The 27,609-nt window shown below is 33.7% G+C and overlaps 1 protein-coding gene and 1 long non-coding RNA gene across 3 annotated transcripts in view; both read left to right on the forward strand.

The window, feature by feature from the left end:
- Positions 1-420: 420 nt before the first annotated feature.
- LOC114132939 (enhancer of split mbeta protein-like) lies at positions 421-2,276 on the forward strand. The gene is made up of 2 exons (XM_027998548.2): positions 421-875; positions 1,085-2,276. Exons 1-2 carry the CDS (start codon positions 438-440, stop codon positions 1,586-1,588), a joined length of 942 nt encoding a protein of 313 aa, XP_027854349.2. The 5' UTR covers positions 421-437; the 3' UTR covers positions 1,589-2,276.
- A 1,455-nt stretch (positions 2,277-3,731) lies between these two features.
- LOC126551302 (uncharacterized) overlaps positions 3,732-27,609 on the forward strand; it is a 36,847-nt gene continuing 12,969 nt past the window's right edge. For both annotated transcript variants that reach the window (XR_007605172.1, XR_007605170.1), the window contains exons 1-5: positions 3,732-4,020; positions 13,766-13,847; positions 14,187-14,437; positions 14,604-14,791; positions 18,279-18,399. This is a non-coding gene — a long non-coding RNA (uncharacterized LOC126551302). The remainder of the gene's footprint in view (positions 4,021-13,765; positions 13,848-14,186; positions 14,438-14,603; positions 14,792-18,278; positions 18,400-27,609) is intronic.

A 27,609-nucleotide genomic window follows, 5' to 3' on the forward strand; every position in this document is an offset into this window, starting at 1 on the left:
TAATGATAATAATATGCGTACCTATACCACCGCGCGGACAATGACTACGACCACGGTATATACACACGCTCGTGCTTGTGTGTGTGTGTGTGGAAGCGCGCGCCGCCGTACCTCTAAATTAGCGCGTGGCAGGTGTGCGCGCGTGTTGTGCACGTCTACCGCTCTCGGTTACCGGGCGGACGAAGAGGACGGGGGGGACGGCCCGAGGCGGCGCCCCTCTCGCGGGCATGCCTACGACGTACGTGTATTGTCGTCGTCGTCGTCGTTGTGTGCGTGTCCCGCGCGCCGCTGCACAACCGGCGGCGGCGGCGGTGCGCGCACTGTGGGAATGCGACCAAGATTCCCACGGGCGCCCCGTCACACGCCGCCGCAGCACACTTCCCGCCGTCGCCGACCCGGCGCGGCCGTCTATATAAAACCAGCCGTGCCCTTGGGTCATGCCGTCATTCGTACGATCCGTACCGAACCGTCAACACGCGCTCTCCAGAGAAGAGAAGTCTTCGCCACGTCTATTCGTTTTTTATTTTTTTTCGTCCAAGTTACGAAGTCACGTTACGAGTTTCCACATTATTATTATTATTATTATTATTGTTATTATTACGATAATAATAACACGATCGTGTGTGTGTGCGTGTCCGAAAAAAATATCGTTTCGAGTGCCGTTTCCGAGTGTGTCCACTCACGTCGATATTTTATCATATTATAATATTAACCACAACAGTTTCGACATGCGTCCAGCCGCCGAACTCAGACCGTCGTACCGGGTACAGATGCACATGCAAATGCAACAGCAACAATATCATCAGCAACACCAGCACCAGACCGGATCCGAATACGACGAACAACCAGTGTCCCGGACTTATCAATATAGAAAGGTAAGAACGGATTACGTTTATATATTTTTAATTTTTTTGGTTTCTCGTCGTTCGATCGAATTTTTGATACGTTCGGTTTCGAAAACGCGATCGATTAACGACAATAAAATAATAACACGGACGATGGTAGTACGTCGTACCTATATATTATCATATACTTTTATAAAAATACTTGGTTTCCGTTTTTAATAAAAAAATTTCTCTATCAGGTTATGAAACCGCTGTTAGAACGGAAACGCCGCGCCCGGATCAACCGGTGCCTAGACGAGCTCAAGGACCTGATGGTGGTCACGCTGCAGGCCGAAGGCGAGAACGTCAGTAAGCTGGAAAAGGCGGATATACTTGAACTCACGGTCCGGCACTTGCACAAGCTCAAGCGGCACAACGCTCTCGGCCTGACTGGCGTCGACTCAGTGTACGCCGACAAGTTCCGCGCCGGATTCGCTCACTGCGCCACCGAAGTGTCCAACTACCTGACATCCGACGTCCGGTCCCCGCCCGTCGACCCATCAGCCGGTGTCAAGCTCCTCCATCATTTGGGAGCTTGCATGCGCAAAATCGACGTCGACTCCAACCGTTCCGCTTCCGGTAATGCCGCCAACACTGCCGTCACCACCACCGCCGCCGACCAGTATAGACCGTACACGCCGCCGTCCACGCCCGGAAGCGAGCTCAAAGAAGACCCGAATTCCGTCTGCTGGAGACCGTGGTAAACACCGAGTGTTTATTTCCGACCCTTTACCTCCCCCCCGTACCCAACTCGATCCCACCAACGCCCCCGACTAAGACTGATATTCGACCCCGGGGGTCGAGATATTTTTATGTTACATAAAGACAGTTATAGGTTATATTATATAGGTATTATTATTATATTATTGTGCGTATGACTATATCATATTGTCGTTCGCTCATTATAATATTATATAATTTATTTTTTTTTCGAGATAGTATTATTTTTATGTTGTAATAATTTTTTTTCCATTTATTCGTTGACGACCATTCGTTTTTTGGGTATAGAGTATATTTTTTAAATGTATAATATTATAATGGTTGCAGTGGATACGGCATTACTACGGCTATTTACCAAAAAAAAAAAACTTCAAAAATACCTCTTTCTCTGTGCTTATATATATGTATATTATTTTAATATATATTGCATTGAAATAGAATTTAAGACATTTTTTGATTGTATAATGATATAATATGTAAAAAACAAAAAAAAAAATGTATCCTATACGGACACGATGCGTAATATTATATTATAATATTATGTATACATGAATTCCGCGTTTGTGCGGAAGACATAAAAAAAAAAAAAAAAAAAGCATATCTGTGATAATAACAATAATATATAATATGTGTTTTACTAGAATACATTATAAGTCTATTTAAACATCTTAAGCGTCTTGTTGTTGTTTTTTTCCCTAAAAAACTGAAAAAATAAAAAATAAAGAAATATCGATCAATCAATCAATTTGCTGTCGTCGTCGTCGTCGAAACGATGATATGATCGCCGCATCGTATAATGTACGCATAATGCCCCCTCCGCGGCCGACGACGACGATAAGTCAATTTGTGCTCGTACGTGACTAAACCGTTCGGTTCTGGGAACGACCGGTCGAAAGGGGAACGCGATGAGAGAGTAAAAAAAAATCGAAAAAAAAAAAAACTGTTCTCTGAACAAGGGTAATATACGCGCGCGACACGGTACAGGTATTATAATTTACACATGACTAGTGGCAGTGCGCGTATACATAGGAAACGATAATAACGACAACGACGACCGTATTATAAGACGGCTATATAATAATAATAATAATATGACGATTCACCGCCGGGGCCGGTATTGTTCGGACTACGGAGGCGAAGCAGAAGACGGCCAAGTTCTCACGGTGTGCCGGACCGGTGCGGTGGCGCGCAGAAACCGTGACCGATTATGCGGGCGCGCACATACACGCACACACGCTGGCAGGACAAAAAATACACAATCCGATACGTGTCGTCGTCGTGACGAGCTCGGCGCGCGCTCACGTATCTCCGGGCGCGCGTCAGCCCCCCCCCCCTCAAGCCACACATCGTAAGTATACGATAAGTATGTATATAATATTTTTATTATTACGCGTGTTTGTATATTATATTATTATTATATTGACGTTATTGGTTCCGGTATTTACGACCGGTGCGTCGGTGTGTGTTCACGTCCGTAAGCGGCCCGCCGTACGTGACCGGCGATTGCCCGCGCCGTCACACGCCGTAATCGCCGCGTCCGCGCCGGACGGCTCAGGAAAAAAAAGGACGCGAGTCGCGCGGTGTGTTCCAGGGTTAGGGCTAGAGATTTGCACGTTTTTCAAAAAATCGTTCAAAACATAGCTCTAGGTATAAGCGTCAAGCGATATTATATAACGATTTGTTTCGTGACGCACTAGGGGTTTGAAGCGATCGCGGTTTTCGCATATAGATACGACTTTGCACGTTCAGCTCTTTTATTCCCCCAATGAGCTCACATTTTGATATACTCTCAGAACTTTAAATGTACACACGTTTATCCTCGACCGTGCTTGTTATAAAAAATTATACGTATTAAAAAATAAAATAAAAATAAATATATTTCACTATTTTATTCAAAAAAAAAAAAAAAAAGTTTAAAGCAATATACCTATATGATATGGAAAATAATATTTTATATTAATTATTATACAATAATTAACGTGATTTTTTTAGAAATTGGAAAAAAATAGATTAAAATGATTAAATGTAAATAATTATTAACTTAATCTATCTACCGTGGGTTTTCCCGATAATTCCTGTATTGCGAAAACATAAAATCGGCCGATAAGGAAAACGCCGATTACGATCAGTTGATGTCCATCGTCCGTTCGTTATCGTTACCTTTACCGTAACCGTTTTCATCTGACATCTTGTGTCAATATAACTAGTGTAATATTCTAAACTAGATAAAGTTTTTTTTTTTTTTTTTTTTTAATAATAAATAAATTTGTTACGTTTTTGGTTTTTTAATGAAAAATGTAAAACTTCAGGGGTGGTTTCCGGTGACAATGTGAATATCGTATCCTTGGAGCATTATAGAGGTCAAAAATAAGAATTTTCCAGTAGTTATCAAAAAATCGGGAAAAACAAAAAAAAGGTACTGAAAATTTTTTTTGTATTTATATTTAAGTTTGAAAAATTCGACATTAAGCTTTCCTTTAAATAGATATAGAAAACTCGAAGCCTCATTACAGAAAAATGTTATGAGCATTTGAATTTTTAATGTTTACGAAATCGCGTAACGCTAACGATTTTCAATATTTGTTGTTATTCAAAAAGTGTAAGTCGTAGATACTTGAAAATTTCACCAGTTTTTTAGATTAGCATTATCTTTATTTACATAATTTAATTTTAAAAATATTTCGTTTTTAAGGCTATTTATAGGCATTTGAAGTATTAGTTTTTTATAAATCATTATATTCGCTCAAGATGACATACGAGACTATATATTTATCAATTTAATTTTCATAGTTTTGTACCTATCACTATGACACTTGTAAGTTGTATTAGAATATTTAAAATTATGCATATAGATATAAAATTACGATAAAATCATAATGTACATTGTACTTTTAAGATTTTTCTTTAAAAAAATATGATGATCCACTCCCCGTTCAATATTACGGTCGGACGATTTTCGTGATGTGCACATCGGAGGGACGGGACAATATTATTAATTCGACGTGTATAATAATATGCCACCGATTTCAGGTCTGTCGTGAATACCCGGAAAAATCGTCTTGAGTTTCGGTTGGAAGAGGAGAAAATAATCGTCTGAATAGTTATATTTTGTCTCATAATTTTTAAAATTAGTAAGTTTTCAAGGGCAACTACTTATTAAAAATCACTTGCCGCCACTACATGTGTTCTCAAAGTTTTTTTTATTTAGCATACAGATTATATTTATATAGGTACTCTCCTATTTTCGAGTATGTTACTATACATAATTTGGACTCAACTTCCTGACTGTACTGTTCGTGCCTTCATGAACATACGATAAATATTAAGTTTTTGAATAGCCTTAGTGGTGGCGATCCTTATATCTGTTGAGACCGTAACACAATATATTAAGTTAGGTGGGTGGGTTTGTTGAGTAGACGAATTAGAATAGACGTTTCAATCGTTACACAAAAACAAATACATAATATACACCTGCTTCGAGTACTATAAGATAAATCAAGAAAAAGATGTGTATACGTGATCGGTGGCGCCGTGGTGGGTGGTTAAATTAATTGGGTCCAGTTGGCAACATAAAGTTTTTGATATACATCGGCGCCACTGAACAGACTTCTTAAACATAAAACAGACTCTTCTATCTGATGTCTTTCCAAACTGCCCTCTCATCCTATAATACCTACTCACCAATCTTTCGAACTTCGTACATGTAAACCACTGCTTTATTTTTATTATATCTTTTAGGGGAGGAAGGTGATCAGACTGGAAGTTTTAAATGTTTTGTTTTTATAGATAAACAAATAGGTAGTTATTGATAACCCAAAAATGTATAGAATGAAATTGGTGGGGGCGGTGCACATCAGTGTGTTATAGTTGTTCGTATATTCGCACGACGCGCAAAACATATTATATTATACGACCGTCCGTAAAAAATTGGTTCAAGCAAATAAAAAAATAAGACTTCCCCGTCACACACGCGCGAGTATACAAATGTCTATCTATCTACAATACAAGCAATGCCATATAAGTATACACATCTGCAGCAATGACTTTATTATATCACGTGCACGTGATACGTGTATGGTGTGCGTGTGTGAACATTTGGACACAATATACCGCGAACGGTACTGCGCAAGTGCAACGCTGCAACGGACGATGCAGGTCGGGCGCGCAACGAGTGAGATGAAAAACGGTGTTTTTTTTTTTAGGAGAGGTCGAAGACTCGACGATGTGGTGGCACGGCGTGCGGAGAAGAAAAAGACCGTAGTGAAATCCATTTAGTAGAGGCCGTCCCCATCCGGTCCGGTACACACCGGAAACGCATATAACATAATAATAATATATAATAACGTACTGTACATAATATACGAACATCGCGCGTCATACACAGTCGTATTTCGTTTTTTACTCCTCTGTCCGTCGGTCCGCGACTCTGCGTTCATCTCTCTGTCTCTCTCTCTCTTTCGAGGCGGCACGGACGGACGAGAGGGCATAGCATTGCCGTTCGTGTGTTGTAGCGGCCTAATCAACTCTGCTATTATTACCATTATTTTCTAACTCGACGCCACCGTCGATTTAGCCGAGCATATACCATGACATTATCTATAAATTAATGTTGTTTGTTTGTCCGCTGTACGTGTAGGCTGAAAACTTATATCGGATCGTTTTCGATAAAAGTCAAATACCAATAAAGATTTCTCGAGACTCGAAAGGACGCGTTTACTGCTTATACTTTTCAATCCCTATTGGCTGTTATATATAGGAGGATCACACGTTCGAACATAAACTAGGTTTTATAGCTCGTGATAATAGCACGTCTTTTTTGTTTATTTAATAGTTGCCATCGTTGATTTCAGAATTATACTACTAATATATAACAAATTATACTTTAAATGTGATACTCGTGAACACAATCATAGTATATGACTATTACATTTATGATTTACAAATGTTCTCCGAATTTTGAACACGTTTCTGAAGTAAACATGAAACATACAAAATATACAACATTGTATTGACGTCGACTTTTATGTATTCTTTTAATTTGTCTCTATAGTTTTTCTTGTGTTTACATAAAAAAATATGTCAGAATTAAGAAGCGGAAAATCATAAAATTAATCATTGTAATTGTGTCGGTATTATGCATTTCAACTGAAGCAAAACGAAAACGATAGAAAAATAGTTAAACATTAACACGGATGAACTCGGGTATTACAGCTAGTAATATATATTATAGCTATAGGATGATTCTCCGAGCATGCTTATCGTCTATTTTTTAATTTATTTTAAGTATGATTGTTGAAATTTTAACGTTTAATAATATGCTTCATTAATAACAAATCATATTTTCAAATAAACTTAAATTATTTATACTATTTAAAGTACCTACGGTCCTTGCAGGCTGCTATATCAATTTCTTTTCTTTTCAAATGATAATCACACGTTTTTTCCTTAAATTTTTATCCAGATGACATTATTTTAAATATTTCGATATATCTGAATGAAAATTAAAAATTTTAACCAGCAGTTTTTGAATTTTGTAAGTTTAAGTACTATAATACCATTATAGTTTATAATAATGATTAGTTCGATGATGATAATATTGAGTTGGAAGATATAACATTGCAACGGCTTTATGATCTGACATTTTACAATTTTTAAAAATTGTCAGAGTATAATAAATATTATATTATTATATAGAAATTACTCGTATTTAATATTTTTGAAAACTATTCTAATATTATTATTAAAAATTAGTATCTAGCTATATACATATTTTAATAACTCAGAAATTACTTGCTTGAATTTTGATTTTTATATATTATTTTAAAATAAAAATCAACTGGTAACAATTACAAGTAAACCGTGGTTGGGTTTCATTCAAAAATTAGAAAATTGTGATGTATGTGTATTTATATTATAAATATTTTTTATGATATAAAAATCTAAATAATTTAAGTCCTTAAATAACATTTTATATATATCTACTTGACGTTTTTAGAAATCAGAATTTAAACAATACTAGGAACCCATAATAGGTATGAGCTTGTTTGTTACATCATTTTGTATTATACTTAAGTTACTATGTACATAATATAATTGTACACTGCTTTAGCTACTCAAATGTAACACTATATATTATATTACTATATTAGGTATAGGAACTTCACCGTGATGATGACCCGTTTCCCGCTCGTCAACGCCCATAATATAATAATAATACCGACGACGTATATAAATAATTATATTATACAATTGTCGCCACGAAAAGTCGACAAAATGATATCAACCACCTCATCGCCACTGCCGCAGGACATGACAGTAATAATTTATTCTATGAATATTACGTATATATAAATATTACATGTGTTGTTGAAATCGTCTATAATATATAATGATATATTATAAAAGGAACCATCGCAGCGAAAGTGCTGTTTTCGAATAATATAGTTAAAATATACCACAACACAGGTGGTAGAAAGAAGAATAAATAAATTTTCAGGAAATTTTTTTTGAGTTGTCTAGTCGAAAACAATGTTCTACAATGTTTTTTTTTTGTTACTGGCACATAAAATATTATCGTCTTATGGTTTTTAATTAATCTCAAATTGGCTGTGATCAATGAAAAATCTCGTATACCTTTTATTCCATGTAAAGCAGTAGTTGCGATTTATATACTTTTCTCTATTTGAATACCGTCCAATTAATGTTTGTACGTGTTCAATTGCACATAAACTTTATAATAGTCGCAATGACAATTCGACGGGGTGCATCACTGTTGTCGCGCGAAAAGACACGTTGCAAGGTCCTCATACACAGGTTTAGTTACCGATGTATCATATTCATTACACACAAGACACGCGCTGTGATGAACTTAAAAAATCTTCCCCAAATTCGGTCATTTTATCCCACGGCCGTGCCCTCTTATACCCACACATATCCCGACACCCCTGCCCTCATCTACTATATTATAGCCCTCTGCAGGGTGACAGGCCCCCTGAATGCTGTATCCCCCTTTATTGTACCTTTTAGAATACGTACCACGTGTCCACGTACCACCTTTTGATCCACGAGCCACGTGACATATATATATATATATACTGTTATATCTCTTAAAATCTCGGAGGTAGCTAATTCTCAAACACAGAAAAAAATGATTTTTACTACACCGTTACGTACATCACTACGCCGCATGTGATTTAGGTACACGGCGAACATTTAAACACGCTTTAATAATAATTTATATTATTGTATAATAAAATACCTATGTAAATTATAGAAAATTTACATAATATACTGTAAGTAACCATATACGAGCAAAATCAATGAAAAATTGTTAAAATGTTAGAGTTTAAAAATATTCAAATTAACATCATAAAATTTTATAATATATAGGAATCTACGCCACGCATATTAATGCATTAAATACTAAGTATAGTATTAGGCGGGGCTAACATTTTTTAGACGATTTATAAAGCTGTTTAACCTAATCGTGTTGATAAAAAGCAGTCTGCATTTTATCATTCCGCTCCTCCTCCCCCCAACCACGCATTTTTATACTATTTCTTTGATTATAATTATTGTAAGAAAATTCATAAAAACTTTTTTTCTATTACGATTTCCTGTCTACTGACGTATTCTTGAAGTTCTGCTCTCATTCTGGCACGACAAAAATTCTGATAATAGTCCCCTAGGAATAATATAAATGTCTAATAGATAAATAATTAATCGAGAACAATCAGTACGATAAAATAATATAGATCGGTATCGTACCAAACAGCCTATATGATATATCTGCAGGATAAAAAAGTCGGCTATAGTGGGATATCGTTTAATCGCTCTCGAGTCTCGACCCACCTCCTCCCACTAACCGGAGGACAAATTTGTTACGTAATATGAACAAATTATGTTATTATTTTTTTTCTGGACTCGTTCGCGGGGCAGCTCGCCGATCGCTCGCGTATACGTTTTATTGCAAGCGTCGAATTAGTTTTTTTAACGTTTGTTTTCCGTCGCACAGGTTTCCGAGACGCAACATAATTATAAGCACACATATAATACGTACGTGTACGGTAAACATATTTTGAATCACAGATATTACCGCACAAGACATCCCATAAAATAATAAGCTATGGCAGACGGCGTGTGTTGGTCCGAGAATTACAAAACGAGAAGTATATAGGAGTGTACCTACTCTATAAGTAGTATTTATTTTATTTTATTCATGCTAATCCGGTAATGCGTTTCTATAGTATCCAGTTTCGAATATCGTTACGTAGACGCGTGCAATTATAAGTTTACAACTTGCACGCGATTTCAGTTTAACCGCTGCTTTGATTTCTCACGATCTGAAAATGTATTTCAATCAGCGAGTACAACGCGTCGTCTAATAATTATAGTGTTATAGGTATACATGATTAGTAATCATAGAGTAATTCGCCAAGCATTTTTACCCTTGTTTTATTCAAATTTTAATTTTGACTGTAAATGTAACCCCTTTTCAATTGTAAATTATTTGATGGATAATTTTTTTGAAAATGTTGGTTTAAACTCTTCGTGCTTCTAAGTTTTTCAGATCTTCATTGTTTAATATCTAATTAAAAGTATAAACAAATAATTTCCCTGCAATCAAAATGTGTTAATACTAAGGAAAATATAAAATAGATGTAATATTGCATCTAATAAATTTTGACCGTTTTCGAAAATTATAAATGTTGATAGATTATAATTATAATTTAAAACCACTATATTATCATTGCGTATCATTAATTTATTATCAATGAAACACAAAGTCATAAATAACTCAAAAACTACTAGTTTATGTTAGGACGACAAATTTTTCAGAATAATTATTTACTAAATAATTTATTACGTATTCATAAAAGAGTAGGGTTGTCATTTGAAAAAAATGTTCAAAAGACACTCTTTAAGTAGTATAAAAAATCTCAAGAATGTGAAAATATGGTCTTTAAGTACATTTAAAAATTTCAAAAATATCTTAAAATAATATTTTAAAAATATAAGTAGGTACTGAAGAAAAAAATGGTGAGCATATTTGGTAAATCATACTCATATATCCTCATATAAAGCTATTTTACAAGTTTATACAAATATAAGTAGATCTCAGATTTAAGCGCGATATAAAATAAATGAAAATCTATGTAATTAAATATATATATTTATAAAAAAAAATAATTTATTAAATAGTTTATTTTAATATGTTTATAATATTTTAATAAAAATTAAATTTTACCTTAACATTCTTCTAAATTTCGCAATAATAAACTATATCTTATTAATAATATTATATTTATATTGATTGTATATTTTTGACTGATGTATAGTATAACCCAGAGGCTTGTTGACTTTTAAATATAAAAACTGATGAAGTATATAAAACATCTCGAGTGTTATTGAATATACATAGAAAAAATATTAGGCACGTCGAAAAATGTTTGTGTAACCAATTTAATATTATCGTACAAAAACATGTATTTACGTCAATGGAATTATAAGTTTGCGTTTGCGCTGTCGTGTTTGTAAAAAAAAGTCTATGACGTAAACTGCATAGACATAATATGTGTATAGTATATTGTTTAAAATGATGTTTGCGATGTTGATTTGGTCCTATCGTCATAGTGTTTCGGTGCAAATCGTACGTTGGATCGTTTTTTAATTTTTTTGCCAATGCTTTACACAATGGTTTATCTCTTGTTTCATCATTCAAGGACATGATATTATTATTGTTATCATTAGCGTGGCCTACCCGACAGTACCCGTGTTTAAAAATAATAACGGCAAACGACCAGCTATACGTATATCGCAAGTATATAATATATGCAACTTATCGACATATTTAAATATACACTGTTTAAATGCATATTATACATTTATACGATATGACGCGTTTGATTTGGCAATATTATTTGTTTCTTATAATACACGGTTTTACATAAATATATTGTTATACATCTGATATCACATTAGTCATCGAAAATGTAAATTGATTATTATTTGATTGAATCACAAATTAAAATGAATTACATAATATTATATTGTATTATATCATTTCATCTACCTACGTCGATTCGTGTCTCATTAAATATTTTTAATGTTATATTAATTAAAACTAATGATGAAACAAAAAAATATATTTCCTCGTATCTCAACATTTAAAACGATCATAAACGACCAAGTATATCAAAATGATATGTATATAGGTAAATAACACAACAAGTATACTATAGCATATATATATACCTACCTCACATGACGTATATATTATTATACCTGTATAGGTAGGTCTTCAATTTCGTTTTTTAAAATGATTAACGTATAGGTATATGCGTTTTAATCACCGTGATGACATTATAAATAAGTTTCGAATAATTATATTTAAGCCGTATATTATGACGATGGAGAAACTCGTTAATTGCAATGTTTCTCTTTGTGTAGGTAGTGGATAATTATTAATTTATAAAACATGTTCAATTTTCAAGGAAAAAACAGAGTTTAATATAATTAATATAATACACTATACGAAGTACAAGTCTATTAGTAAAAACGAAGCGGGGTGGGTATAACGGTAATTATTATAAGCGCTTAATTTTTATGATTATATTAGTCGGTACTCAGTTTTGTGGACGTTTTTTTTTTTATACTCACGTTTTTTGTATGTAATATATAATATTCCATAACCGTAAACATAAAAATTTATATTTTAGTTCTAAATATGTATAATATTATGTTGTTTGAACGGCGTACATGTCTTATATAGCGTGGAATATTATATATAACAAATTACAATATATTATTATATTATATGAGGTTAAAACTATTATTACGCTGTAATGTATAAGTGCCGAATACAATTATAGTACATATATATTTAAGGCATTGTTATAAATATTATATATTACAAAGGTATTTTGAGGATTGCGAGATTTAAGTATTCCTGTTTCGCTTTACACGTGTTGACGTGTTGTATGAAAAAACAACAAGTGTTGAAGTGTGTAAAACACGAATACGTTTTAGATTCTATAAGTTGACTGATTAATGTATAGATTTTACAATGATATGTGTGTTTACTGTTTTTTGTGTATGTATACACGATAAGCAGTTGAAAAAATCCTTCAGGATTTTAATTTTATTATTTAATTTTCTAAACTCTGTTTCGGATAAAAAAAAAAATGGATTTAGTTTGTGTTTTGAAAAGGTAAAATTAAAAATGCCCAGTATTTTTCAAAATAACCGAGAAAAAACAAAACAAAAAAAGGTAGTCAAGTGGGTACCGATCTGCTGTAGGTACATCAGGTGTCGAGTGAGTCACAGTCGCTGTAATGGGCGAGTTAAATTTTAACACATTGTAGAATTCAATGATATATACGTTATACACAAAAGACAATGCTGAGCGGAGACGGCCTGTCAGCGTGATATATATCAAATAAATTTGATGATATTATGTGTTTTTGATATATAGTTGTTATAAAGTCATTTATTTTATTTTTAGTATTACGTTAGGTTGGTTTATTTATTTTTTCAAAAATATTACATTTATTATATTATTGTTATTATGAATTAATACTACCTTAATGTAAACACCTTAAATCAATGTGAATAGGTTCGTAGACCAAAGTATAAATAGATGTAACCTAATCTAAGTTATTCAACATATTTTGAAAATATCACCATCGCATGTAGTGAAATTCATAATATAGGTACTTACGTAAAAGTTGCGAATCCCTCGAATAATATTTCTTAATTATTTTGAACAAAAAAACTAAAAATCGTTATTTTTTGTTTAAATATTCAATTTCATCGAAATTTGAACTGAAAGTCTGTTTATACCTTTAATGGTGTTACCCTTCAAAGACTGATGATGAAATGATACATCATGATGTAGTATGTCCTAACTCTGATCAACAATTTATAGCCTGAGGACTGCATTTAATTGCAGTGATACGTTTAATAAGCTAACCGTTTAGTACACGTGTACCTACCTACTTTTTTCTATCCGGATTAAGATGTAAAAATTTTTTAAAAAAATTTTATACTAACCCATTACATAATAACTGCTATTATTGTGTGTATTAATTTTAGAATCATTTAATGTGTACTGTACAAATAATATTTTCTGATTTTCAACTTAACTATATTATATTTTGCAGATTGGTGTATTTCATAGAATTTTTAATCATTCAATGCATTGAAAAATTTTAAATTCTGAGTCGAGTGATCATCTTTTTTATGGTAAGTATGCGCTTAGTATGGTTTAAATATGAATATATATATATATTTTTAAAGTAATTATCATTTTATTTTTCTCACGTTTTTTAATGGACATGCACTGCGATGTGTTAGGTATTTGTAATAATACCTAATGCATAACAGAAAATTATGTATCAGTCACCGCAGTCACGTAAATCATTTCCGGTGCTTAATTATAGTTTCGTTTTATGGACATACCTATGTAATATAGTTAATTCATAAATATTATTGTTATTGAGTTTGTTTTATATTTGCAACAATATAATGAGAGATCATTAGTCAACTTTTGTTTGAAAAATTACCGTATTTTATATTTTTCAGTGGCTGTAACATATTCTAGAGACGTCTTCTAAGAACTACCAAGAATAGTATGCATGTAATAGTGTCTCTCGATATATTCTCTACTATGTACAATGATTACAATTTTTTATTTAACGATGAGTAGCGACGGATAGACCAAGTCATACTTTGAACTTTAAAGTACAGTAATTAATAACGGTGACTACTGACTATATGACATTTGGAATTTGCATAATTATAATGTTTTAATCGTCATATTAGGTATACTGCAGGTACACATAGATATTATTGTATAATGGTAGAGGAAGGGTAGAGTCCCGTGCTAAATATTAATAATAAATATAATATATAAAAAATATTTCGTATTTGCGATGAAATTTATGGGGGGGGGGGGGGGTGACATTATATTATTAAAAATTATTTAATTATATGTTCTAGCTATATGATACCGGTGTTGGCGTTTAGTTTGGCGAATGATAATTAATAGGTAATATTAAACTATAAATGAAGAGCGTTATGACTGTTGAACGTAGTTTTATGAAGACCATAAAAGGATTCGAGCAATTGAACACAATATATCATCTCGTGTATACAACTATACTACAACTACTATGGCTATACTATAGGTACCTACAATATTACACTATATAGTATTAATACTGCTACTACTAATAATAATAATAGTAATAATAAATCTGTCCAACGCGCGGATAATTACATTAGGTATATATTATAGTTGCGCGAGATCGACCTGGATTAGTACAGGAGAGCACAATAAAATATAATAATGTATAGAAAATAGATTATTTTTTTTTCATTTATAAAACGCGAGCGTATCACGAGGACGCGATGACCTACCGCATCGTTGCCACTGCGGTCGAGATATTGACCATTTATCCACTTAAATTAATTAACAGTCTCCGGGGTATATATTAAATGCTCATCATAATACGCATACGGTGTAACGAAACGAAACAACTGAAAAATAATAATTGTTAAATAAAAATTTTTATTAATGTCCTCGTATAATAATAATTAGTATCCATAATAATATTATTAAACGATATTTTTTTAGGAAAGACCGATGATGATCGCACTTCCGAGTGTCCGTCTCAAACACTAATAATAATAATAATAATAATAAAATAGTGTCGTCACTGTCTTCTGAACGGCGGACGAACGGTGTCCGGTATTTAGAGGTTCACTGTATATTCTATGATTATAACAACTCGAAAAACGAAATGAAATCGAAAGCCGCGGAGACTTGAACCACACGTCGCATAATATTTTTACATTATTACAATATACGGCCGGCACGGTGTATATAGCTGGTTCGCGCACGCTCGCCTACCCGTCGACGACTGTATAATATTATTATTATTATCATCATTATATCAGGTACATCGGGTCTTGCTCTGCGGTAATTGAATACGAGAGCCACCGCCGCGCGTCATTTGCCCGGGAGACGTGCACGCGCTTTGCGCGGGTCCGGTCCTCTCCGGGCGGCTTTAATGCGAGACGCGTAATATTACTTATGATATTATAATCTAACGCCGAGTAAATGTGTGCACGGTACACCCGAGGCTGGCCATTAACGACGGTCTACTACACGTACGTAATATACATTATAATAATATAATACGCGTATACAAATCGACGAGCTCGAGTCCGGTCGATTTCCATCACTCGATAATAATACGCGCGATTGGCTTTTCACCGTAATACGCGTGGTTGTTTATACGTCGAGACTTTTGACTTGTAACACTTCGATCGCAGCAGGCGTAGTATGCGATGCACTCGTAGATGTAATACGAAAGTACTACAGCATTATTATTATACCTATATAGTAGTTTGTATAGGGACTTGGCGTAAGTCGTTTACACACCAATGAGTGTATAACCGATTAAATTTTGAACGCAAAGTGAGAGATCAAAATTAAAAATCAAATTGATTATTAACTTTGTCTTGCTACTTAACCCGTACATACGTATCGTTATTATTTACTGCAGTTTTATCGCGTAGTACTTTTATTTAATAAAATGTACATGTAGATGTATAAAATCCAAGTAGGCGCAGTACGTTGTTTTTCATACTAGACAGTAATATTTCAATGTTGTTATTTCGACATAAATACTTCTCGTACTATTTATTGAAGTTAATGCCTCGCGTAGTGCTGTTTTGTTCACCTTTCATCGATTTACTCACATAACTCACTGCTTACTATGTTATATTTTCACCACGAAAGCCACATCAGTTCGAGGACGAATAATTTGTAACAATGATAATTTTGCGATACCGATCGATTATAGTGTAGTACACATACACTAGATAAGACATACATTGAAATCATTTCATCATACAACAATAACTTTAAAAAAAACTAATTTACTGTTACCTTATCTTGCCCATAAATTAGAGTAAAATTTGAGTCTTAAAGCTGACTTTTTTTTATTATATTTGAATACCCGAAATGATCCGAGTTTTGTCAAAGTTATAACATTGTATGACAAGAAAAAATGAGATTTATAATGATATCTGCTTGTTTTAAGAAATATTCGTGATGTTGATATAGAGAGTTACAAACAGTTATACAATAGTTTATAATAGAGTTAGTAAGTGATCTAGAAAAAAGTTAAGCATAAGTATAATAAATTTAAGATAGTATTTAAGAACTGTAAAAAAAATGTATAATAGGTACTTTATAAGAAAAAAAAAGAAAAGAATAGAAACCGATATTATTAATACAAATATCAATAATACAGGTAATAATAATTATATCTATTATGGATACATAATTCGCTACTTTTCAAGTTGCATGACGTATCGCATCTATAAATAAATACTATAGAGTGCATTGACGTAAATAGTCAATTAACAATGCCCAGATAATAATAATTATTAAGATTCCCGGTGTTATTATTAATAAGAACATTTTTTTAACATTTTATTACAGCACGAGTGTAACATTCAAAGATGCACTTCGGAATTGACATAAGTGTATCGATAAATACGTACGTAGGTTATAAATTATAACTATTGTGATTGAAGTATGCATTAGACTATTAGAACGACGTCCCATAGTATAGAATCCATAAATCCAAATCCAAAACGAACCGCTCCTATTATACTTATTATATATTTCCAAACTAATAAAATTAAATAAACCAAATATATTTTTATAAGTTATTATTCATATTAATCAGTCATCATGAATATAAAAATTTTGTTAAAACGATTGTTTAAACGTGTTACGTCAACCTTACCTCTGCCCCCTCCCATTGTCGACATATGTTTCGTCAGAAATCCGACATGTGAATGACTTACAAACATTTTACGACTTGGAAAATTAACGTTCAGAAGAACCGAATTTGTGTTGTTATCTTTAAACAGTTTAATCTCAAAGTTAATTGAACTGTCGTCTGCAAAGTAAAATGTGATAACACTATCTGTGCTTAGGCAATGGTAATATTTCAACAGTACTCACATCGTCTTGCTTACAAGTTAAAATTCGATAAAAGCCAATGTTTAGGCACGTTTAATAACGATAAAAGGACGATTCACTCTAATATTTTAAATTCACAAATTCGATTTCTCTATTTCTCTAATATAGATTTGTAAGACTTAGCAACCCATACTGGGTATAGGGTTCTAATATTAATCGGATTATCGATTTGTTTACAACAAGAACTCTTGCGATATTATCGTACTGGAAAACTTTTTCTCGATACTGAGAATTCTCGAAAAAAGCGATTTTTGACGATGTAGTTATTAAATAAAAGCGATAAAAATAAAAAATGACTTGGAATTTCATCGTCCGAATTGTAGTTACGTGATGGTACGATTGAAATAAGATATCAAAAATTGAGGAGGGGAGGGGTTGCGTTGAGTTTATTTAAATAGGTAATGAAAACCTTCTCCACGCGTCGTTTTCACAAAATAACACGATAGTATTGACCTTGCTCTGCGTCGATGCGATTTGGCGCGTAACGGTCGCGTGCGCCGATCGTCGAAAACGTCGCGATGTTTTACGTATATATATACAGTATACACAGACGATGTATACGACATTGTAATATTATAATATATTAATAATTTACTCGACTGTTCTTTCAGTCGATCTCCATCGATTCGCCTCGGACCGAACTATTTCTGTACGAGTGCGTGAAAAACATCATATTGTGCAGTACGCGCATACGACGACGATGGCATTCGACACGAAGTGCAGTACAACACGGTACGTACCCATAAAACGTACCTACGTATGATACGTCTCATAATTATTATATTATGCGATGAGAAGTGCGCGTACAGGCGTCGGATCTCTCTCGGGCGGACCGAACAATGACAGGTGTATCATATATATATATATCGTACACACTTGTATATATATATAGGTAGATATATTATATTATATTATAAAAACGCGGGCCGGTAGTGACTGCCCACATTTTTTATAGTCGTAAGTCGGACCGACGCCGCCGCCGCCGACATCCAGTAGCCCGAGATGAGTATTATAACGGGCGACGACGCGCGCGTTGGGTGGTCGCGTTCCGGTGGCAGCGGCGGAGGCGAGCACGGGCGCCGCGACCGACGAGCATATAATAATATAAAAGGCGTTCCACCGAAACTGTACGTCTATCGTACATATATATATAATATATAATATACGTATGTATACAGTCGTATTATATATGTCGTCGTCGTTGTCGTGTACTAATAGAGTATAATAATATAATGTAATAAAATGTAATGTTACGCGCGCTGTTTAAAGGTATGTATATGTAAGTACACCGCTATTATGTGTATCGTATATATGTATATATATTATATACACGATAATACACGAAATGTCCGGGACCGACGATACGCGCGGTCCGTATAAAATAGATAATAATTATAACTCGGCGAGAGTATAGCCGGCAACACTTTATACATATACTTACGAGAGGGTAGGTATTTGACTACTATACCTGCTGCACGTGCAGTAATAATACATATATATTATATTTTATTATTAGGGCACACGTTTAGGACGTCCTAAAAATTATACGATTTAACGACGACTAATAAACTCGTAAAAATCTATTCGTACCTATTATTTAAATTTACGTGATTTTATGTGATCGCGATCAATCCGCGTCGTAAATAAAACGACCTATACCTATTTATATTACACTATCTATCATTATGTACGATTCGTCTACACTTATGATAATATATAAGTGATGAACATTTCGCTTATCGCTGTAGAACGTTGTAAGTACAGCCGCCACCGATTTCGTCTGGTTATTGTAGGTAAACATAAAATATTTGATAGAAAAAAAATAGTATGACGAAGCGCGATCAATAATATTATCTATGTTAACGTTTTAGTGTGATAGTTGATATTGTACACTTATGTCGAGTTTATTCGTTCTTTTAAAATATGATATGAAAAATATAACTAATTAAAAATAGGATTGCCCTATAAATATAAAATAAAAGTTTCGTTTTTAAGTTTTTCGATGAATAAAACAAATTTGTTTAAAGTTTAGATGAACGGAATAGTGAGTATAAATAGTAGAGGAGTGTTTTATTGTACTGCGTAGACATAATAATTAGACTATAAAAAATATACGGTAGACCGTAGACTAATATTTTGTGAGGTAACACATCGTGTATTCATGTGCAACTCACTACATTTATCTAAACGCTAAACCCATTTGTGAACGCGAAATCAGAAAAAATTTTAAAATTAAATTACCTGACGAACAAATTAAGTATTTATTTAAATTTTCCGTGAGACTTTCAGGAAAAAAAATAATAAAAAATAAATAACGATAAATAACCTTTGAATAATGTATATGCGAGTACTTAAAATTTAAAATGATACAGCATGATATGTATGAATTATTTACATTTATATTATTATTGAAAAAAGTAATTAAGTTAAAAAAAAATTATTACCGAAAATGTCGAATGAATTTGAATAAATTAATAAAATAAAAACCACTATTATTAGCGCCTGGAATACGTGTAAATAATACAGCGTTCAGTTCGTTTCGTTTAAGACGTGTACAGTAGTCGAGACGTCGAGTCCTATGTATAAAATTTTTTTATCACGGTAAAAAAATGCGCGTTAAAAGAATAATATACAGATCGAATGGATGCGTCATAATGGATACGAACGATCTGTGATGGTCTTGATAACTTTATTTCATCGATTTTTTTTTTTATTATTCACTATATCTATTTTCCTATTTGATCTTCAGTGTTTGATTGAAACGGAAGCTACTATACCGAGGTTATTCGCAAGACGACAAGACCGCAAGCACAATTATACAATATAGCAATAAATTATAATTATAACTAATATTATTTGTCGTCAAATAATCGAACGCGAACTTTACTTAACCTTATCCATAATTGAACCACATGTCATCAATCGTGAAATATTACACGTGTGAACATTTACAATTTTTTGTTGCAGGAATTCGCGCGTGCCGCATTATTTTAGGGGTTAAAATGACATTAAACGACAAAGAATATATATATTATGTAATCTCTATCGTATTGAACGTTTCATTTAAACTTAAATAAAAAATTTCAACATCATTATTTATTTTTTAAGTATATTCAATTCCTGGAATTTAACCCCCCTAAAATTGGCTTACACTTGAAAATCAAATTAAGAAGTTATTTTGTTCGATCTATCAACAACCGTTCAATTATCTTAAAGCGTAAAAGCATAATTTTGACATTGTGTATACACGCTCGTAGCTATGTGTATAAATGTATATATAATGTATTATACTATTATGTATCATAATAATTTAAAACGAAACATGTGAAACTAAACCACACGTGTTTCAGATTTCTCGGAACTAAAATATTGTAAAATAGTGTTAATTGGTCCTCGCCTAAGAGGGTAAATGAGCATTTTCTAAACAACATTTAATATACCTATAAATATTTAACTGTAAGAGTCAAGTGGGAAAGTCGGTATTACATTTCCCGTCGATGCGGTTGCGGCCGAACGTAAACAAAACAGGAACGATTATAAAACGTATAAAAAATTGTGAGTACTGTTTTTTTCTCTGATATCAAATTTCAACAATCTCATAAAAACCCACGAGTCGAACGAACTAAAAATGATAAAAAAAAAATATATCAACAACGAGGAAATGTTAAATGTTTAATGGTATAAAAATCTTACAGAATTAGTAAAACAAAACGCGTGTGTATACCTATAATATACCTATTAATAATATTATGTACTTATGAGCGAAGTGCCCAGATGCTACTGAAGAACACAAGCCAAAAAATCCGATGATGCCTTCGATCGTAAGTCATTATATTGTCTTTTACGATGGTTTCGATATAATATGGTATTGAACGGGTTTGTTTTTTATCTACATCAATTATCGTTAACGTGTTTTTCCCTCAGATCGGTTTTGGACGGCAAACTCCAAGATAAATAAATACATTAAAAAAAAATACCGAGGTCATAACAACCATTTATCGTTCCAATTACGTGTTTACATAACAGTCTTAAATTTTTAACTACCTACTGTCGACTTCTTATTTTTCGTGTTATTGTAAATAACATTAGAAGATAATATGTACAATTTGCCTACCACACAATGTAGGTACCTATTGATTGTACGACTGTGTAAGATTTCAAATTTTTAAGTGTACCTACTTACTTTAATACTTTAATACTTTAAGTAATTGTAGCAATATATTATATAATACGGACGTTGTACATATGCACAATATATACAGGGTGTCCCGTGAGGATTTACCCATTGCGATATCTCGTTATCTGTATTTGTTACCACTATGGTATTAAATAATTCACTGTTTTTCTAGAAACTAGAAAAAATATTAAAAATCAGGAAATTAATGAAATCAAAATGTTGAAACGTCAATATTTTCAGAAAAATTAACTCTACAAAATGGCTATCTTCAATTTTTTTGAAAATAATTAAATAAAAAAATATATTTTTTAACTTTTTTACCAAAACATTAAAATAAATTAAAACATAAAATATTTGTAGTTCTTATTCCTGTGAGTCTTATTAAAAAATCAGAATTATGATATGTCCATTATTTCAGGAGATATCGCAATGGGTAAATCCTCACGGGACACCCTGTATACATAGGTGGAATCGCAATATCTCGGAGTTCGACAAAACTCGAAAAAACTTCGAGTCTTAACCTATATGGATTTCTATTATAATTTATAACAAGTACCTCAATATTGTTTTAGTCCCCTCGTATCGATTTTCGAACATAAATAATGTAAAGCTGGGAGATGACTCGAAGTTTTACTATGGATGAATTAAATTTCATGTTCTCCCTGTAAAAATATGATAATTTTAATTTTTAAACTAGAAATACATTATTACATATAAAATATACTGATTGTACGTCATAAAATTAAAAAATGCTACAAGTAGACATGAAAAAAAAAATATTTTATTACTTTTAAATATAAACCAATAGTTTTTTTGTGCATAGTGGAATTTCAAGATCTGCTTCATATGTAACCTTTGAAATATCGTAAAAAACACAGAAAAAATTGAAACAATGCTAGTAGTAGATTTTAAGATTAACACAAAAAATACATTATCAGCTTTATTTATTAATTATTATTATTAAGTATATAGAATACTGCAAAAACTAAAAAAATAAACACGATACAATAAATATTATCGTATATTGTACGACTTAATGTTTTCAAACTTAAATATTGCCATAAATCATAAATTTTATTGTTTTGTAGTGTAATAAAAGTGAATATTTTGAATACACAATTCATATAATATTATGTGTTCAAAAAATTTCATTACTGTTATTCGATTTTTAGTACAATATGTATATTATTGTGTATACTATATAGTATATATTATAATATAATAATATGTATTACTAGAAAATTATAGAGTTCAGCATTTTATAGTAAAATATTCGTCTTTTATTTTGATACAACAATTGACAAAAAAGCATTTACATTGTCAATAAGTATACAAATATATACAATATATTATATGCCAAACCCCTGGCAAAGTTATTGGAAGTGTATTTAATTGATATAAAATAATATAAATAAACACTAAATTAATATTATTTTACAATAATTTTATGTTTTAGCCAAAAAAATTAAGTATTTTGAAGTTCTATTTTAATCTTAGGAATTGTATAGATGTTAGTCTAAGCATAATTTAAAATAAAATTACAATTAATTCATTGCGAAATAATACAATGTATTTTATAAAAATAAATAAGAATACCTAGAATTACTTCAAATTTAATACATTCAGCTCGTAGCTTGGTAAAATCATATTATAATTATATGCAAACAATATATATATTATAATAGGTTTATAAATACTACATCTATGACGTATACTGCGAAAATAATAAAGCAGCTGTCGACTGCAACATTTTAGGTTAACCAATAAACTTTTGACTACACAATTACACTGCGCCACTATTATAATATAGTATATTATACTCATTACTCTAGTACAAGTTTTAAATCGTAATTAAAATAAATTATTCAATTTTTTTTTTAAGAGCAACAACTGTGTTAATCATTAGTAATTTTGGTAATTGTTTGCGGGTAAAACTCGACCGACTTTGGGTGTACATTGTACGGAGCAAAACGCGCGTTTATATACAAGTAATAACGATTAACGGCGATAACTCGCTATTAAAACGTATATAAAATTATTATTATATGTGAATTAAAATGGTTAGTAGTACAACGAGTATATTAAATAGTATTATATTATAGGTATGTGCATATTATAATTTAGTCGGTACATTCGATAAAAAAAATATATAACTAGTAGGTACCTAGACAATTTATTGCTGTACTATTTTATGTTTCGGATACCTCTACAAGGTCGGTGTACACAGACGATAAAGATACGATCGGGTTTATTCCGGTCGCGGATTGCATCAGGTCCGTATAGAAAATTCAAACCGTCATCTCCGTCGCCGCCAAAAACGCCTCGTGGGTGGTGGTAGAAGTGCAGGGGACGACGGAAGTGTGTGAAAAAAATTTTACGACGACGACCTGCATAATAACATAATTATTATACGTATACCTATCAGATCTTGTCCAATTTGCAGTTGCCAGCGTATTCCGTCGCAGGCAAATTTTATGCAAATCCGTTTGCGAACAAAAAAAAATCAAATCTTTTTATACCTACAAGGGGACGCGTATAAATAAATATCCTACGGCGTGGTACACGTTTTATACATAGGGACGACCATATTATTATTATATATATAGTTACAATAAGTCTCGGCGTAGCGTGTGAAAAACTGTGCCGGACGATTTTCGCAACCGGACATATCGCGCGCAAACGGTCATCGCGCGTATGATATTACGCAATACGTCTGCGGGGGAGTCGACCTGCGTGGGACTGTGGGAGGGAAGAGAAAATATAACCGAAAACGAGACACTCTCGTTTGATATACGATGTGTACTTCTCAAGCCCATATATACATAGGTATATACATATTGTGTATAGAAGAGTGAAACCCGTATTGAATGTATTATTATTATACTGCCGTCGTCATCGGTGCGGGAGGGGCGAACACCACTTTCGGATGTATCGGGGTCGGTTTGCGGGACGTTGTCGTCGTCGTCTTTGCCCAGAAACCCGTTGCAATCCCTACTCATATAATATATTTATATACACATATAAGACGCGTGATGGAGGGTGTGGTGATGATTCCCTGTTACGCGGATGTACAGGGTGCTCTAAAAATGTGTTAAAAAAAAAAATCATATTTATTTTACAATTCTAGTACCTATAGGCATACCCGATCACGATCTATATTAGTTTTCTGTTACAGTTATAAACGGCGACTTTTCGGTTACCCAATCCGTAGATCCTTCCGTTTTCTCTGCAGCGTGTAGACCGGAAGAAAAAATCGCTGTGAGCAATGAGGTCCGGCGTTTGTAGGGGTTGGCGTTTGGACAGCAATCGACATTCGCGGAATTCGTTCGATTCATATGTGTTGCTCTGCAACACGCGCCTGAAATAGTCAACTAAAGTAAGTCACCTGAGTAAACCTTTCTTTCGCTCGTTAGCCATCGACGTATAACCTACTTATGTATATATATATATATATGTTGAAATATTTCGTAACACTCTGTATACACGTCATATATAGGTACATCGATCGTATACGAATACGCGTGTTGGGCAATGCGTGGTATATACACACACATTAAATTTAATAATGTATACATATACAGTTCGGCGGCCACCCTTCTCGTTTATACTTACACCAAAAATACTCTCGCACACACACACACACGCATTCACCCGCAGTATATATACGTATATAATATGCGCATAGGTACGCGAGCTCGCGCCCTCCCGTGTGCGTGTGCGAGTATGCGAGTAAACTCCTTTTCACCGGTGGTGCGTGCGTTTACCCGAGGGGTAGCGTGTGTGCAGTACCTATGTGTGTACTCGGTGTGTGTGAGAATGCCGGTCCATAGCTTCCCACGGTCAGCAGGGAACCGCTGCTGCTGCTGCTGCTGCTGCCGCCGCCGCCGCCACCACTGCTGTCGTTGCAGTTATAATGGGCCACCTGTTTATTTAAAACATAATATCACCGCCGCCGCTATGTATGGGTATATATATATAGTTATATTATGTACGCACGAATATAATACGTGTCGGGAAATAATAATAATAATAATATGTCGTAGAAGAAAAAAAATATATAAAACCGAGTCCCCTTGACCCGGGCGACGACGGAGAAGGGGGTCAGGGTTAAAACTATAAGTCGTCCGGATACGGCCGATGGACGGGGTCGCGGCTCTTCTGGGGGTTGTTCGTGCCCGCGACGCGTCGGAACGGCGGAAAAAAACCGCCGTCTTCTTAGCGCGAGCGTCACACGCGCCCGGCACACACCGCGAATTTCTATCCGCGCGTACCCATAAAATATATATACATCGCACACGGTGTGTGCCCTCCGTCGCGGGGACCACACCGCGGGTCTTTTATTCAATATTATTATTAATTTTTTTTTCCCATCGTCCGATTCGATTTCGGGACACGTCGTGAAAAACGAACGTGCTGGCGCGCGTCCCCCCCTCGACCTTTTTTTTGAGCTGCACGCGTGATAAATGACTCGGAAGACGCGCAACAGTGACTACTATACATAATATTTTACACATAGCTATGTATAGGTAAGTACGATAATAATAATATTAAAATGTGCGCGCGCGACCCGAACGGGGACCGGACGCGTGTCTCACGCGCGCTCGCTACATTTCTTTTACACACCTATATTTATTTATACCTACGATCGGGAATGGGTGAAATACTCGAAAAAAAAATAAGTGTACTATATTTTTTACCAATCGATGTACACACGACGTTACGAAGACAATCATTATAACTTTACTCCGTTGACTATTATATATTGTCAAATCGGATACAATTATTGTTAAACACGCGCAGTAATAATATTGTTATTGGAACAGACGTCGACGTCGTCGTCCGGTAATTATAACTGTTTTTTCTTCTCCGTTAATCTCCGACGACTCTGAAGGGTCCGATCGAACGTTGTCGGTCCTACACATTTTAATGACGTCCGCTCTGACGTCGAAATCACACGTTTTATCACCACGACAGATGATAAGAACCGCTCACGTGTACCAATAAATCATAGACCGTTATAGGTTTTAAGAGAACGCCACTCGTCGAACTAATGCCGAGGAAACGGTGGCTAATGATATTAATACCTACACGTTGTGTGTGTATATTGGTATTTTTAGTTTCTATCACGCCGAACGTTTGAACGGTGCGCGTGATCGCACGATGGCACCGCGAAATCTGCGAGCATGTAACCGACAGACGTATGTGTTTAATCGCGAACGCACGTCATAATTTTTTGGCAATAGTTTGTTTTCAGCGGGTCGCTATTTATAGGTATTTACGAGTGCACGTTTTCAGATAATGCGCAATCTCTATAGCGTAATATTCTACAACGATTTAACCGGTTTCGAGGCGTATATAGGTACTATATTTAATAATATTATGCGTATACCAATACAACGACTTTAGGAGAAAAAAAAACTGCAAAACCGTCGTATCATCTGTTCAGAAGTCTGAAGTCCAAACTCATAGCGCTATAATTATAATTTGTTTTTTTTTTATATGACGTAGAAATCCGGCTTTTTACCCGGACTCGGACCGTTCGTTTTTATACGCTTTTGTGCATTTCGTTATAGATAGTCTATATAGTTAAGCATTGAAACAGTTATTTTTTTTCCAACATTTTGTGTAATTGTATTTTTTTATGTTTTACCGTAAGATTTACTATACAGATGACATTTTGCGTATTGGAAGTTAGTCTCTCCTAGACCGTTATGGAAATCCACGGACTACGTCAGTCTTGTCTCGCCGCAATGTTTCTGGTTCTT

The sequence above is a fragment of the Aphis gossypii genome, chromosome 3, assembly GCF_020184175.1.
Source record: "Aphis gossypii isolate Hap1 chromosome 3, ASM2018417v2, whole genome shotgun sequence".
Taxonomy (NCBI): domain Eukaryota; kingdom Metazoa; phylum Arthropoda; class Insecta; order Hemiptera; family Aphididae; genus Aphis; species Aphis gossypii.

Excerpts from the sequence above, each read along its gene's own strand:
- LOC114132939 (XM_027998548.2), top strand. The coding sequence starts at position 438 with ATGCCGTCATTCGTACGATCCGTACCGAACCGTCAACACGCGCTCTCC. Across the intron at positions 876-1,084 it reads GGACTTATCAATATAGAAAG|GTTATGAAACCGCTGTTAGA; the intron begins GTAAGAACGGAT and ends TTTCTCTATCAG.